The following is a 13706-nucleotide window of genomic DNA, read 5'->3' as shown; positions in this document are numbered from 1 at the left end:
ATTCTAACCACTGCACCACCACGGCCTTTCCTTCCTCCCTTCCTTCCTTCCTTCCTTCCTTCCTTCCTTCCTTCCCAAGCAATAGCGCTTAGACTTATATACCGCTTCACAATGCTTTCCTGCCCTCTCTCAGCGGTTTACAGAGTCAGCTTTTTGCCCCCAACCATCTGAGTCTTCATTTTACAGACCTCGGAAGGACGGAAGGCTGAGTCAACCTTGAACTGGTCAGGATCGAACTGCTGGCAGTGGGCAGAGGAGCTGAAGGTCTTAGTGCTTCCTGGGAAGCTTGTCTATTCACATTGGTATTTTGTATCTTATAGTATTTTATTTAGTTTAGTTTACTTTATTCCCATTGCACCTCGTACAACGAAATTAAATGCCATCTTCAGTGTACATGATACATAAAAAAAAATAAAAACAAAAACGCATTCTCTATAATTGGATTGAAAACCAGATATTGCATGAATATTGCACTATACAGTAGAATTCAATATAGTTACTGCTCTGTAATAGCACCCTATTTGTCCTTGTTTTTATTGCCCTGTACCGTCTGCCAGATGGTAATAGTTCAAAAAAAAAAAAGAAAAGAAAAAGGGTGCCCAGGATGAGATGGATCTTTAAGAACTCAATAAAAACTGTGAAGTCGTTTCTTCTTCTGATGCTATTTTTTTAAAAAGGAAAAAAAGAAATGAACAGGAAGCAGTTCACCCACCCGACACCCTTCAGAATTTTTATTTTTTTTTAAAAAAAAAGAAAACCCACAGGAAATCCAGAATTAGGTTTCAAAAATCTGTCCACCTGTCGAGAGAAAAGTCAGCAGAAACTGGCTGGATCGGAAGCAGGGGGCGAGGACGGAACAAAATGGGCCTTTCCCGATGAGTCCCTCTCTCTCACCCCCCCCCCCCCAGGCGCCCATTTTGCAGGCAGGGCAGGCAGTCCTCGACTTACAACCATTCACTTAGTGACCTTACAGAAGTTGTGGGAGCTTTCAAGAAGAGACTGGACTGCCCTCTGTCAGAAACGGTGTAGGGTCTCTGCTTGGGCGAGGGGTTGGACTAGATGACCTACAAGGTCCCTTCCGACTCTGTTAATCTATTAAATCTGTTAAATCTAGCCCATCCTCAGTGCCTTCTTATCTCCCGCTCATTTCCTTTGACTGTGAGTTGGCCAGATTCTTGTAGAGAGCTTAAGCTTGCAATACAGGAAGTCATCGACTTACGACAGTTCATTCAGTGACTGTTCAAAGTTGCAACGGCACTGAAAAAAGTGACTTATGACCGGTTTTCACAGTTAACGACCGTTGCAGCAGCCCCATGGTCACGTGATCAACTGACTCATATTTACGACGGTTGTACTGTCCCGGGGTTACACGATCGCCTTTTGCGACCTTCCGACAAAGTCAATGCAGAAGCCTGATTCACTTAACAACTTGGGTCACCAACGTAACACAACGGCAGCAATTCACTTAACAACGGTGGCAAGAAAGGTCTTAAAAATGAAGCAAAACTCAGTTAACAACCATCTCGTTTAGTGACAGAAATGTTGGGATAAAATTGTGGTCCAGGATTACCTGCAAAAGAGATGAATAAATAAATATTCGATACCGGGTAGTCCTCGACTTACGACCACAATTGAGCCCAACATTTCTGTCGCTAAGTGAGACGTTTGTTAAGTGAGTTTTGCCGCACTTTACGACTTTACTTGCCACAGTTGTTAAGTGAGTCACTGCCGTTGATAAAATAGCAATCCGGTTGTTAAGTGAATCTGGCTTCCCCATTCACTTTGCTTGATCTGAAGGTTGCAAAAGGGGATTGCGTGACTGTGGGACACAGCAGCGGTCATAAGTATGAATCAGTTGCTGAATTTTGTTCACATGACCATGGGGCTGATACGAAGGTCGTAACTGTGAAAAATGGTCACTTTCTTTCAGTACCGTTGTAACTTTGGACGGTCCCTAAATGAACTCTTGTAACTCGAGGACTACCTGTACATAAAGAAAGAAAGAAATATTCTATATCCTGTATTTCAGGTTATGTCCTGCTGGTGAGCTGCCCAGGAGCATCTGGCTGAGAATCGCTGGAATTCGATTGCAAAACGCCACCTCTCTTTTGTTATTTTCCAGCAAAAAAAATAATCGTCTCCTGCCCTTTGCAAAGAGAAAAACGAACACGGCCACAAACAGTTTTGGAAAAACTAAAAACACAGACACACCCAGCCAAATTCGGTCACAGGTTGTTATCGGCATCAGTGTTTACCTAAGAGATAAGCAAGGAGTGCAGCTCTTCAAAATACAGGTAATCCTCAATTTACGGACAGAATAGAGGTCAGAACAGAATAAGAAATAATAGAATAGAATAGAATAGGGAATAAAAGAATAGAATAGAATAGAATAGAATAGAATAGAATAGAATAGAATAGAATAGAATAGAATAGAATAGAATAGAATAGAATAGAATAGAATATTGCTTAACGCATTGTAAGCCGCCCTGAGTCTCTGGAGAAGGGCGGCATATAAATCGAACCAATAAATAAATGAATAAAATAGAATAGAATAGAATAAGAAATAGAATAGAATAAGAAACAGAATAGAATAAGAAACAGAATAGGAATAGGAATAGAATAGAATAGAATAGAATAGAATAGAATAGAATAGAATAGAATAGAATAGAATAGAATAGAATAGAATAGAATAAGGAATAGAATAGGAATAGGAATAGGAATAGAATAGAATAGAATAGAATAGAATAGAATAGAATAGAATAAGGAATAGAATAAGGAATAGAATAGAATAAGAAACAGAATAGAATAAGAAACAGAATAGAATAGGAATAGGAATAGAAGAATAGAATAGAATAGAATAGAATAGAATAGAATAGAATAGAATAGAATAGAATAGAATAGAATAGAATAAGAGAATAAGAAACAGAATAGAATAGGAATAGGAATAGAATAGAATAGAATAGAATAGAATAGAATAGAATAGAATAAGGAATAGAATAGAATAAGAAACAGAATAGAATAAGAAACAGAATAGAATAGGAATAGGAATAGAAGAATAGAATAGAATAGAATAGAATAGAATAGAATAGAATAGAATAGAATAGAATAGAATAGAACAGAACAGAATAAGAAATAGAATAAGGAATAGAATAGAATAGAATAAGAAATAGAATAGAATAGGAATAGGAATAGGAATAGAATAGAATAGAATAGAATAAGAAACAGAATAGAGCAGAATAGAATAGAATAGAATAATAGAATAAGGAATAGAATAGAATAGAATAAGAAATAGAATAGAATAGGAATAGGAATAGGAATAGAATAGAATAGAATAGAAAAATAGAATAGAATAGAATAGAATAAGAAACAGAATAGAGCAGAATAGAATAGAATAGAATAGAATAGAATAGAATAGAATAGAATAGAATAAGAAACAGAATAGAGCAGAATAGAATAGAATAGAATAGAATAGAATAAGAGAATAAGAAACAGAATAGAATAGGAATAGGAATAGAATAGAATAGAATAGAATAGAATAGAATAGAATAGAATAGAATAAGGAATAGAATAAGGAATAGAATAGAATAAGAAACAGAATAGAATAAGAAACAGAATAGAATAGGAATAGGAATAGAAGAATAGAATAGAATAGAATAGAATAGAATAGAATAGAATAGAACAGAACAGAATAAGAAATAGAATAAGGAATAGAATAGAATAGAATAAGAAATAGAATAGAATAGGAATAGGAATAGGAATAGAATAGAATAGAATAGAAAAATAGAATAGAATAGAATAGAATAAGAAACAGAATAGAGCAGAATAGAATAGAATAGAATAATAGAATAAGAAATAGAATAGAATAGGAGATTCAGGGGGCTCACCACGTGACTGCGTCTGATTTCACAACGTTTCTTGTGGTTGTTGCTAACCAAGATGGTCGTTGTTAAGCAAACGTGCTGGTCGTTATGCAAACTGCCCGTCGTTAACTAAAACTCCTGTCCCTAATGGGTGTTTTTTTTTTTTTTGCCAAAAACTGGAAGCAAACATGGTTTCTGGCAAAAAAACCCCCCACTTGATCACTTCACCGCGTGATGCTGCAAAGAGAGGAAGCCGTCAGAAATTGAAAACTCGGATGTATGTATCTCTGTAAAGGTCGCAGATGCGAGGAACGGTCACAAAGGGAGTTTTTCATCACTGTCGTAACTTCAAATGTCACTAAATGGGTGGTCGTAAGTCAAGGACCTCCTGTGTTTGTTCTTATGATTTCCCCCCCCCCTATATAGGACAGTCTCGGTATATACAGATAATCCTCGTTTAGCGACTGTCTCATTTAGCGACCATTTGAAATGACGACAGTGATGGAAAAGTCCCTGCGTGACCATTCCTCGCATTTGCGACCTTTGCTGGTCAACTCACAACGGTTCATTTAGTGACCGTTCAAAGTTATGACGGCACTGAAACAAGGGACAAACAACAGAGGCAAGAAAGGTCGTAAAATGGGACAAAACTCACTTAACAGATGTCTCACTTAACAACAGAAATTTCGGGCTCAATTATGGTCATAAGTCGAGGACCACCTGTAAAGCGACGGAAAACTGAAGTCAGAGCCTAAGCGCAGTCATGATTTCGCTTAAGCAATCGCTTAATGACCAAGCAACCATTTCCAATTGTGGTCACTAAACAAAGACTCCCTGTTATAGATTTCAATCTAAATAAACTCTTGATTGGGTCTTTTATTTTGAACTGCATTTTTTTATTATTCTTGCAAAAATACCACTTAAAAGGTAGCGAGAGCCACACCACGCCGTTTAGCAGCTGATTGCCAAGTTGTGTTGCCTGCCACAACTAAGTGCCAAATAGTTACATTTTCTTGTACGGGAGGTGAGAGGAATGGAGCCTATCAGCCGAGTGATTGATGGGCCCAGGATCCTGAACAAAATTAAATCTTTCCTAAAATAGATATTTTCAGGAGACCTGTGGGATAAAGAAAGAGAAGAGAAAATGGCCAGGGAAAATATACCTTCGTACGGTATTGCGGGAAAGAAAAAAAAAAAAATTCAGTGAAAACACTGAGGACTAGTCACTAGTCATAAACCAGATGTACAGGTTAGAAGAACTCCAGTTTAATGTGTGGTATTATGTGCATTCGGTGGTTTTCAGGGATGAAATGCTACCGGTTTGGACCGGTTCTCACGAACCGGTAGTAACAAATTCTACCACTTCGGGCGAACCGGTATTTCCGACGATCAGCTGGTCGACGATCAGCTGTGATGCACGATTTATATTAGCTAGACTCGTCCGATTTCCTACTTTCTAGCTAATCTAAATCACTCGGCGCAGCGGATTCCACCCCCCTCGCTGTTCTACTTACCTTTGCGGACTTGGAAGCCTTCAAAATGTTCCTTTTTCAGTGGTGGTGGGTTGCCTCCCGGTTCGGACCGGTTCTCAAGAACCGGTTGAAAAACCGGCGGGAGGCTCCGCCCACTGACCCGGATGTCATCATAGATGATCTACGCGTAATGCAAACCGATACTAAAGGTAAGTATAACCCACCCCTAGATCGCATGGATGTACTTATGGGGTCCGTGATGCTCTCTGAACTTGGTGGTTTTCCTGTAGACATTTCATAACCCAACTAGGCACTATCATCCTGCTAGGAGGGAGGGAGGTTCGCGGAAACTCCCTGACCTAGATGACTGAGAATCTCTACAGACTTTTAGGTGAGGCTAGTTTTGTAGATAAGGTGTGAAAACAAGAAAATTGCAAGCGGAATCTGACGCAGCAGGAACAAGACAACGGTGATCTCATTTGTAGAAGCCTGCAAGGTGATGATCCTTTTTAGGCTTGGTCACCTTGATGGAGGGGGAAGGGACCCAGCGGGGGGCTTAGCTTGGATTGTTGAAGAAGGAACGTGATCGAGATTAAGATCACCGTTATCTGGAAAGGTCCCAAACTGCACGTCTGGGTGGAAAACTCCACGCCTGGCCTCTCCCTTGATGAGGTCAACTTGGGAGTAAGGACCGGGTATGGATGTTTTTCCATGATCCGCCGCCGAACTGTGGCAAAACACCTCTATGTACCCGATAACAGCAGAATATTTGTAGATCAGGGTTGAAACGAGGAGGAGGAGGAGGACTTGGTGCTCCCTGAGCTTGGTGGTTTTCTCAGAGACATTTCATGACCCAACTAGGTAACGTCATCAGTGATAGAAGGGAGTGGGGTTTGTGGAGTAGAGGAGGAAGAGAAGGAAGAGGAAGAAGGAAGGAAGGAGATGGAGGAAGAGGAGAAGGAGAAGGAGAGAAAGGAGAAGGAAGCGGACTATGGGGTCCTTGGTGCTCCCTGAGCTTGGTGATTTTCTTGGAGACATCTCATGACCCAACAAGGTAGCATCCTCAGTGATAGAAGGGAATGGGGTTCATGGAGTAGAGGAGGAAGAGAAGAAGGAAGAGAAGGGAAGAAGGAAGGAGAAGAAGAAGGAGGAGGAAGAGGATAGGGATAGGTTTAAAGAGGAGGAGAAGGAGAATTCTGAGATGGTATAAGGTCTCCTGCCTTAGAGAAGGGGTGGAATAGAGGACCTCTGAAGTCCCTTCCAGCCCTAGGATTCTATATCAGACCTGGGCATTTGATGGTCCCCGGGTCACGTTCCGCCCTTTGGCTGTCCCTTGTCAGGTTAATCAGAAATTAGAAATCAAATGTAAAAAAAATGCACGCAATACAACTATTTTGCTATTTTTTTCTCCCCCTCAATTTAAGTTATGCATGTGCGTGCATGCATGCCTATGAGCCTTCACAGCCCTACAGGTTGTCCTCAACCTACGACCATTCATTTAGTGACCGTTCGAAGTTACAATGGCACTGAAAAAAGGGACTTACGACCGTTTTTCACACATAACAACCGTTGCCGTATCCCCACCGTCACGTGATCAAAATGGAAAAGCTTGGCAACTGGCATGTACTTACGACAGTCGGAGTCCCCTTTTTGCGACCTTCCGACAAGCACAGTCAAAGGGGGGGGAGCCAAGATTCGCCTAACAACCGTGTGACTTACTTAAAAACTGAAGCCATTCACTTAGTGACGGTGGCCAGAAAGGTCGTAAAACGGGGCAGAACTCACTTAACAAAATGTCTCAGCAACGGAAATGTTGGGCTCAATTGTGGTCATAAATTGAGGACTGCCTGTTCTTTATCCCAGCTTTATTTTTGTACTTCACCCAGTATATTGAATAAAAAACACTTATTTAATATTTGATAAAAGTTCTTGACTTAACGACCACAATTGAATAAAGATATTTTAAAGACAGTAGAAGCGAAATTTAGTCCAAACAAAACGAGCAGGCTGATAAATCCTAATTAAGTCTTCATCGTGTGCGAAAAAGCACATTAAAATCATTCTTAGAAATCAACATCTCTTGTTATTCTAACTTCCTCCCTTTCTCCTCTTCTCAAAACTCATCTTTTTTGAGTTCTACTTCCTCCAAATTCTGCTCTTCTACTACTTTCTCTACGCTAATTTATTCACTGGCTTAATTTTAACGCCTGGTTAAAACTGTCAAAATACAGAGGCATCACAGGATGTGATTTTCCTATCTGCCTTCAAAATACGGATATTGAATTTTAGCCCATCAGTAAATTATCTTTACGTTTTAGATTAGATTTTTAAAATATATATTCTTAGTTTAGGCCAACAGTTTGGGAGATTCAACGTTTCTGACAACGGTCAGACCAATTTATTTATTTTGGTTTTGTAGTCAACAATTTTTGCTATCTCACATCTGTGAGTCTGGATGGCTGATGGTTAAAACGTGATCGAAACACAACCAGTCATAAGCATCAGTAACATTAAATAAAAGGCCAAACACAGCATTTTCACTATCAATATATGGGGTTCCAGGGTGCTCCCTCAGCTGGGTGGTTTTCTTGCAAACGTTTCATGACCGAACTAGGTAACATTATCAGTGTACTGAGCAGTGATGATGTGAAGTTTGGCAATCAAAAGTCAGCAAGAAAACCACCAAGCTCATAAAGCACCAAGGACCCCATAGTCCATTTCCTCCTCCTCCTCCTCCTCCTCCTCCTCCTCTCTGCGAACCTCACTCCCTTCTGGCACTGATGATGTTAACTAGTTGGGTCATGAAACGTCTGCCAGAAAACAACCAAGCTCAGAGAACACCCAGGAACTCAGAGTCCATTCCTCCTCCTCCTCCTCCTCCTCCTCCTCCTCCTCCTCCTCCTCCTCCTTTCAATCAATCAATGCTCACAGAAACCCAAAGCCGGCCAAGGAAAAGTTTTGAGCTTCGAGTGCTTTCCAAAGTTGTCATTTGCGCTGCAGGTAGTTTCTGGAGTGCAAGACGAGATTTCCTTCGGGGCTGGATTTTGGGGGACCCTTGCCTGCCCATCACGCCGTGGCCAGCCCTGAGCGACCCTGGGGTGCGTTCAGAAAGACCTTTCCCCAAGCCCCCCCCTCCCCTAAACGCAGGAAAAACTAACTCTGCCTAACCCCAGCTGAGAGCAGGACTCCCATGTCCATCGTTCCCAGCTGGGGGCAGGACTCCCATCTTTCCCAGCTGCTCTCTCCCTAACTGGGAGCAGGACTCCCATGCCCATCCTTCCTGGCTGCCCTCCCCCCAACTGGAAGGACTCCCATCCCCATCCTTCCCAGCCTCCTTTTCTCCCCCAACCGGGAGCAGGACTCCCATGCCCATCCTTCCCAGTCGGGGGCAGGACTCCCCCTTCCTCCCCTCCCCCCCCAGCCTGCTGCTAGCCAGGGACCACTTGTCTCGCAATCCCCCCCCCAAAAAAACCCTCCATCCCTGGGGCCGGACTCCCTCTCCCCTCATCCCCAGCCGGCAGCCGGCGGGCTGCGTGGTCGGGGCGGAGGGCGCGGGGGAAAGCCGGGCGGGGGCTGGGCTGGCGGCAGGGGAGCCCCTCACTCACCGTAGCCGTCCTGCGTGGAGCGGCGGCGGCGGCTGCCCAGCTCCCACTCGCGGGACATGGCCGGCCGGAGGGACGGAGGGAGAGCGAGCGAGGCGGCTGCGGAGGCGCCGGGCGAGGCAGGCACGTGCGCGGGGGCTTTCAAGGCAGGGCGGGGGTGGGGGGGGGGAGTGGCAGGCGCCGCCCCCGCGCGGAGGGCAGCCCGGCGGGTCCCAGGACGGAGGGGGACGGGAGACCCTCGCCTGCCCCGCCTGGGCTTCTCCCCACGGGCCCCCGAGGGTCCCTCCGCTGAGCTCAGGGCTTGGACTGGGATGCAAGGGGCGGGGGTCTCTGAGCTTGGGGGGGACGTTTCATGACCCAAGTAGGGAACTTCATCAGTGCTGAGGAGGAGGAGTTTGTGGAGAGGAGGGAGGGAGGGAGGGAGGAAGGAAGGAAGGAGAAAGAGGGAGGGAGGGAAGGAAGGAAGGAAGGAGAAAGAGGGAGGAAGGAAGGAGAGGGAGGGAGGGAGGGAGGAAGTGAGGAGAAAGAGGAAGGAGGATGGAAGGAAGGAAGGAGAAAGGGAAGGTGGGAGGGAGGGAGGATGGAAGGAAGGAGAAGAGGAAGGAAGGAAGGAAGGAGAAAGAGGAAGGGAGGAAGGAGAGGGAGGGAGGGAGGAGAAGGAAGGAAGGAGAAAGAGGAAGGGAGGGAAGGAAGGAAGGAGAAAGAAGAAGGGAGGGAAGGAAGGAAGGAGAAGAGGAAGGAAGGAAGGAAGGAGAAAGAGGGAGCGAGGGAGGGAGGAAGGAAGGAGAAAGAGGAAGGGAGGAAGGAGAAAGGGAGGGAGGGAAGGAAGGAAGGAGAAGAGGGAGGGAGGGAGGAAGGAGAGGGAGGAGAGGGAGGGAGGAAGGAAGGAAGGAGAAAGAGGGAGGGAGGGAGGAAGGAAGGAGAAAGAGGGAGGGAGGGAGGAAGGAAGGAAGGAGAAAGAGGGAGGAGAGGGAGGGAGGGAGGAAGGGAGGAGAAAGAGGAAGGAAGGAAGGAAGGAAGGAGAAAGAGGGAGGGAGGGAGGGAGGAAGGAGAAAGAGGGAGGGAGGGAAGGAAGGAAGGAGAAGAGGGAGGGAGGAGAGGGAGGGAGGGAGGAAGGGAGGAGAAAGAGGGAGGATGGAAGGAAGGAGAAAGAGGGAGGGAGGGAGGGAGGAAGGAAGGAGAAAGAGGGAGGGAGGGAGGAAGGAGAAAGAGGGAAGGAAGGAAGGAGAAGAGGGAGGGAGGGAGGAAGGAAGGAGGGAGGGAGGGAGGAAGGAAGGAAGGAAGGAAGGAAGGAAGGAAGGAAGAGCAGACTGTAGGGATCCTTGGTGCTCTCTGAGCTTGGGGGTTTCCTTGCAGCCGTTTCATGACCCAACTAGGGAACTTCATCAGTGAGAGGGGTTTGTGGGGGAAAGGAGAAGGAGGAAGAGGAAGAGGAGGAATGAAAGGGAGGGGAGGAAGCTGAAGGAGGGAGGAGGAGGAGGACTGGAATCCTTACTGCTCAGCCCAAGTTGTTAACTGGGTCAGTGTGTTAACAACCTTTGCAGTTGTGCTATAGAGCTTTGCAGCAGCTCCGAGTTGAATTGTGGGGGTCCTTGGTGCTCTCTGAGCTTTGGGGGTTTCCTTGCAGACGTTTCATGACCCAACTAGGGAACTTCATCAGTGCTTAGAAGAGAGTAGGGTTTGCAGAGGAGGAGGAGGAGGAGAACTGTGGGGTCCTTGGTTGCTCTCTGAGCTCAGTGGTCGTCTTGCAGACGTTTCATGACCCAACTAGGGAACATCATCAGAGCTAGCAAGGAGGGAGGTTTGTGGAGAGGAAGGAGGAGGACTGGAGTACGAATTTGGTTGCTTCCTTGCAGATGTTTGGCTGGCTGAGGGATTCTGGGAGTTGAAGTCCACCGGTCTTAAAGTGACTACAGTTGGACACTCCTTGCTTCGCACCTTTGCCAAGATCCGTTTTTCCTCCTCTTTTATTTCCACAAAGCCAAGATGAAGTTCAACTAAGTTTGTTGCAAAAGGTTTGGGGCGTAAGACTCGGGCGGCACTAGCCAACTTTTGGAGGTAGTGACTACTGCTCTGATACAAACCCCACAACCCCCATCTAACCTAGTTTAATTTCTCTCTTTTTTTTAAAAGGTGCGAACCAGAAGTCTGGGACAAGCGGTCCTCAACATACGACCACCAGTTGCTTAAATCAAAAGTTATGACAGAATCCTCCAACGGTACAGAAAACTGGCACTTTGTTCCTTCAAAAATGCCCCCCGATGTCCAATCGATTTGCGTTATCAACCTTCTTTGTTAATACATTCGATTTATTCTTAATAAATCGAGCCAATTCACACACAAAACTTTTTTTTGCCTGCCAACCTTATTAGTCATTTGCTTAACGACTATCAGGGTTCGCCATTATGACGGCCGCTAAAAAAAAAAAAAAAATGAGCGTAACGTCAGGTCGTTCGCGCGGGCGACTGGCTTTGCAACCGTCACGATTTACGACTGTCCCATTTCGGTTGCAAGTCGAGGACTGCGAGATACCACGAGATGGACAGCGCCTGATATTTTATATTTATACTTGTATTTTAAAACCCCTTTTTAAAAAAGTTGCATGGAGCTAATTGTACAAAATGGGAGGCGTCGTCATTCAGAGTTCATGTATAGATAATGGATTTGACAGGACTCAAAAGATTCCATCCGGACACCGAATATTTTTAATTTTTATGGCAGCGGCGTATCTCCTGACGCGAATCACAAGAGCGCCAATCATCCCATCTTCCCCTTTATAATAAAGAATTTTAAGCATTATTTTTTTTAAAAAAAAATTGAGGTGGGGCAGAGTCCTAAGAATGGGATCGCTGGATTTTACAGATTATTCCTCGACTTATGACAGTGGAGACCAAAATTTCCATTGCTAGGCAAGACAGCTATTAAATTGATTTTTGGCCCATTTTATGGCTTTTTCTTGCCACCGTCGTTAAGTGAATCACCGCAGTTAAATTAGCCATGTGGTTGTTAAGTGAATCCGGCTTCCCAGTGGACTTTGCTTGTCAGGTCGCAAAAGGGGATCACGGTAACCCGGGGACACTGCGACTGTCGTAAGTCCATGCCAGTTGCCAAGTGTCTAAATTTTGATCATGTGACTATGAGGATGCTGAAACGGTCGTAAGTGTGAAAAAACGGCCCTAAGTACTTTTTCCACTGTGAGCGGTCACTAAACGGATGGTTGTAAGTCGAGGACTGCCAGGAATGGTCTCCCAACATTTATGGCTCGGCAATCTGGAGCTACAGGATGTCTGTTCAAAACGGCAGCACACACAGGTAATCCTCGATTTACGACCGTAATGGATTCCTGCCAACGACGGCTGTAAATCCCAATGCAGATCACCCAGAAAACCAACCTGTTTTTATGACTTTTTTTTCTCACGGCGGTCATTAAGTGAACACCACGGTAGTAAGCCCCTTTTTTTTGCCACCGTCGTTAAGCGAACCACTGCAGTTGTTAATTGAATCACACTGCTGTTAAGCAATCTGGCTTCTCCCATTGACTGCTTGTCGGACGTCGGCTGGGAAGGTCGTAAGAGGAGATCGCGTGACCCCCCCCGGGACAGTACAACCGTCGTTAAGTACATGCCAGTTGCCCGAATTTTGATCACGTGAGCGTGGGGATGTTGCGACGGTCGTTAAGTGTGAAGAACCATCATAAGTGACCTTTTTTTTCAGTGCTGTTGTAACGTTGGTCTCTAAGCAAACGGTTGTAAGTCAAGGACCGCCTGTCTGGGCTAAAGATGGCAGAGCAATTCACTTCTTGTTTTGAATTACGTCGAAAAGAAGACGGGACAAAAAGACCAGAAAAATAGCAGCCGGAAAATCAGGGACTCAAACAGACGTCGAGACAGGATTAACCAAAATAATTCCATTTAATATCAGTACCAAGACTCCCCCACTCCCCCCAAAATATCTCGGCACTGACAAGAAAGACCCACAATGACAAAATATCATTTCCCCCAGCTGCAAGACACATCCCTGGCCAATATCACGCTAGCTTGCTTGTACTTGGGTGTAACACAACGCACAAACAGCGTTAAGGCAACTTGCCTTGCTTTACAATCAGGATGCAACCTAGCGAGAAACACAACTCGGGTTAACGTTTGGTAGCGCAGGATGTCTTAAGACGCGGAGCAAAAAGTTTGTAAAAAAAGCACAGCACTGCAGTTGCTAATCTTTCAGCAGAATATTAGCAAAAAAAAAAATCACCTTTTTAAAAAGTTGCTTTGAAGAGAAGCGGGTAAGATTTATATCGCTTTTATGAGTCCCACGGCCGCCGTAGTAAAGAGGTAATTTTTAAACCTTTCGCTCATCGCGGGGTGACGAAGGATGCAATTCATTTTTCCGCTCGGGTGAGTGTTATTTTGGAGGAAAATTAATTGCGGGATTTCCCATCAAGATATTCGCAAGCTAGGTATTTTTTTCCCTGCAGCCTCGGGTGTGAATGCTTGTATGGCAGGGATTCTTGTATGCCCGTGATGGCAAACCTATGGCACGCGTGCCAGAAGTGCCACGCAGAGCCATTTCTCCGGGCACGCCAGCCGTCGCTCTTCCAGGTTCCAGCGTGCACATGCGCACCGGCCAGCTGGTGTTCGCGCACGCGGGAACGCCCAGAAACCGAAGAGCAGCTCCCTGGTGCGCATGTGCGCACTGGGAAGCTGAGCTACCCAGTTTCTGGTGCACACGTGTGCCAGCCAGCTGGCCTTCACATGTGCATGCGTGCAAGAAACCGG

General features: G+C 45.2%; 1 protein-coding gene across 1 annotated transcript in view; it reads left to right on the top strand.

The window, feature by feature from the left end:
• Positions 1-227, top strand: part of KLHDC10 (kelch domain containing 10) — a 50992-nt gene extending 50765 nt beyond the window's left edge. Inside the window, exon 8 of the mRNA XM_070947471.1 lies at positions 187-227. Within this exon, the coding sequence (XP_070803572.1) occupies positions 187-209 (23 nt within the window). The 3' untranslated portion in view covers positions 210-227. The remainder of the gene's footprint in view (positions 1-186) is intronic.
• Positions 228-13706: the final 13479 nt, after the last annotated feature.

Source organism: Pituophis catenifer, unplaced genomic scaffold (genome assembly GCF_029215685.1).
Source record: "Pituophis catenifer annectens isolate HBS135680 unplaced genomic scaffold, rPitCat1.0.hap2 SCAF_7, whole genome shotgun sequence".
Lineage (NCBI taxonomy): Eukaryota > Metazoa > Chordata > Lepidosauria > Squamata > Colubridae > Pituophis > Pituophis catenifer.
Note: the sequence above shows the minus strand (reverse complement) of the source record. Positions and strands in the feature narration are given on the sequence as shown.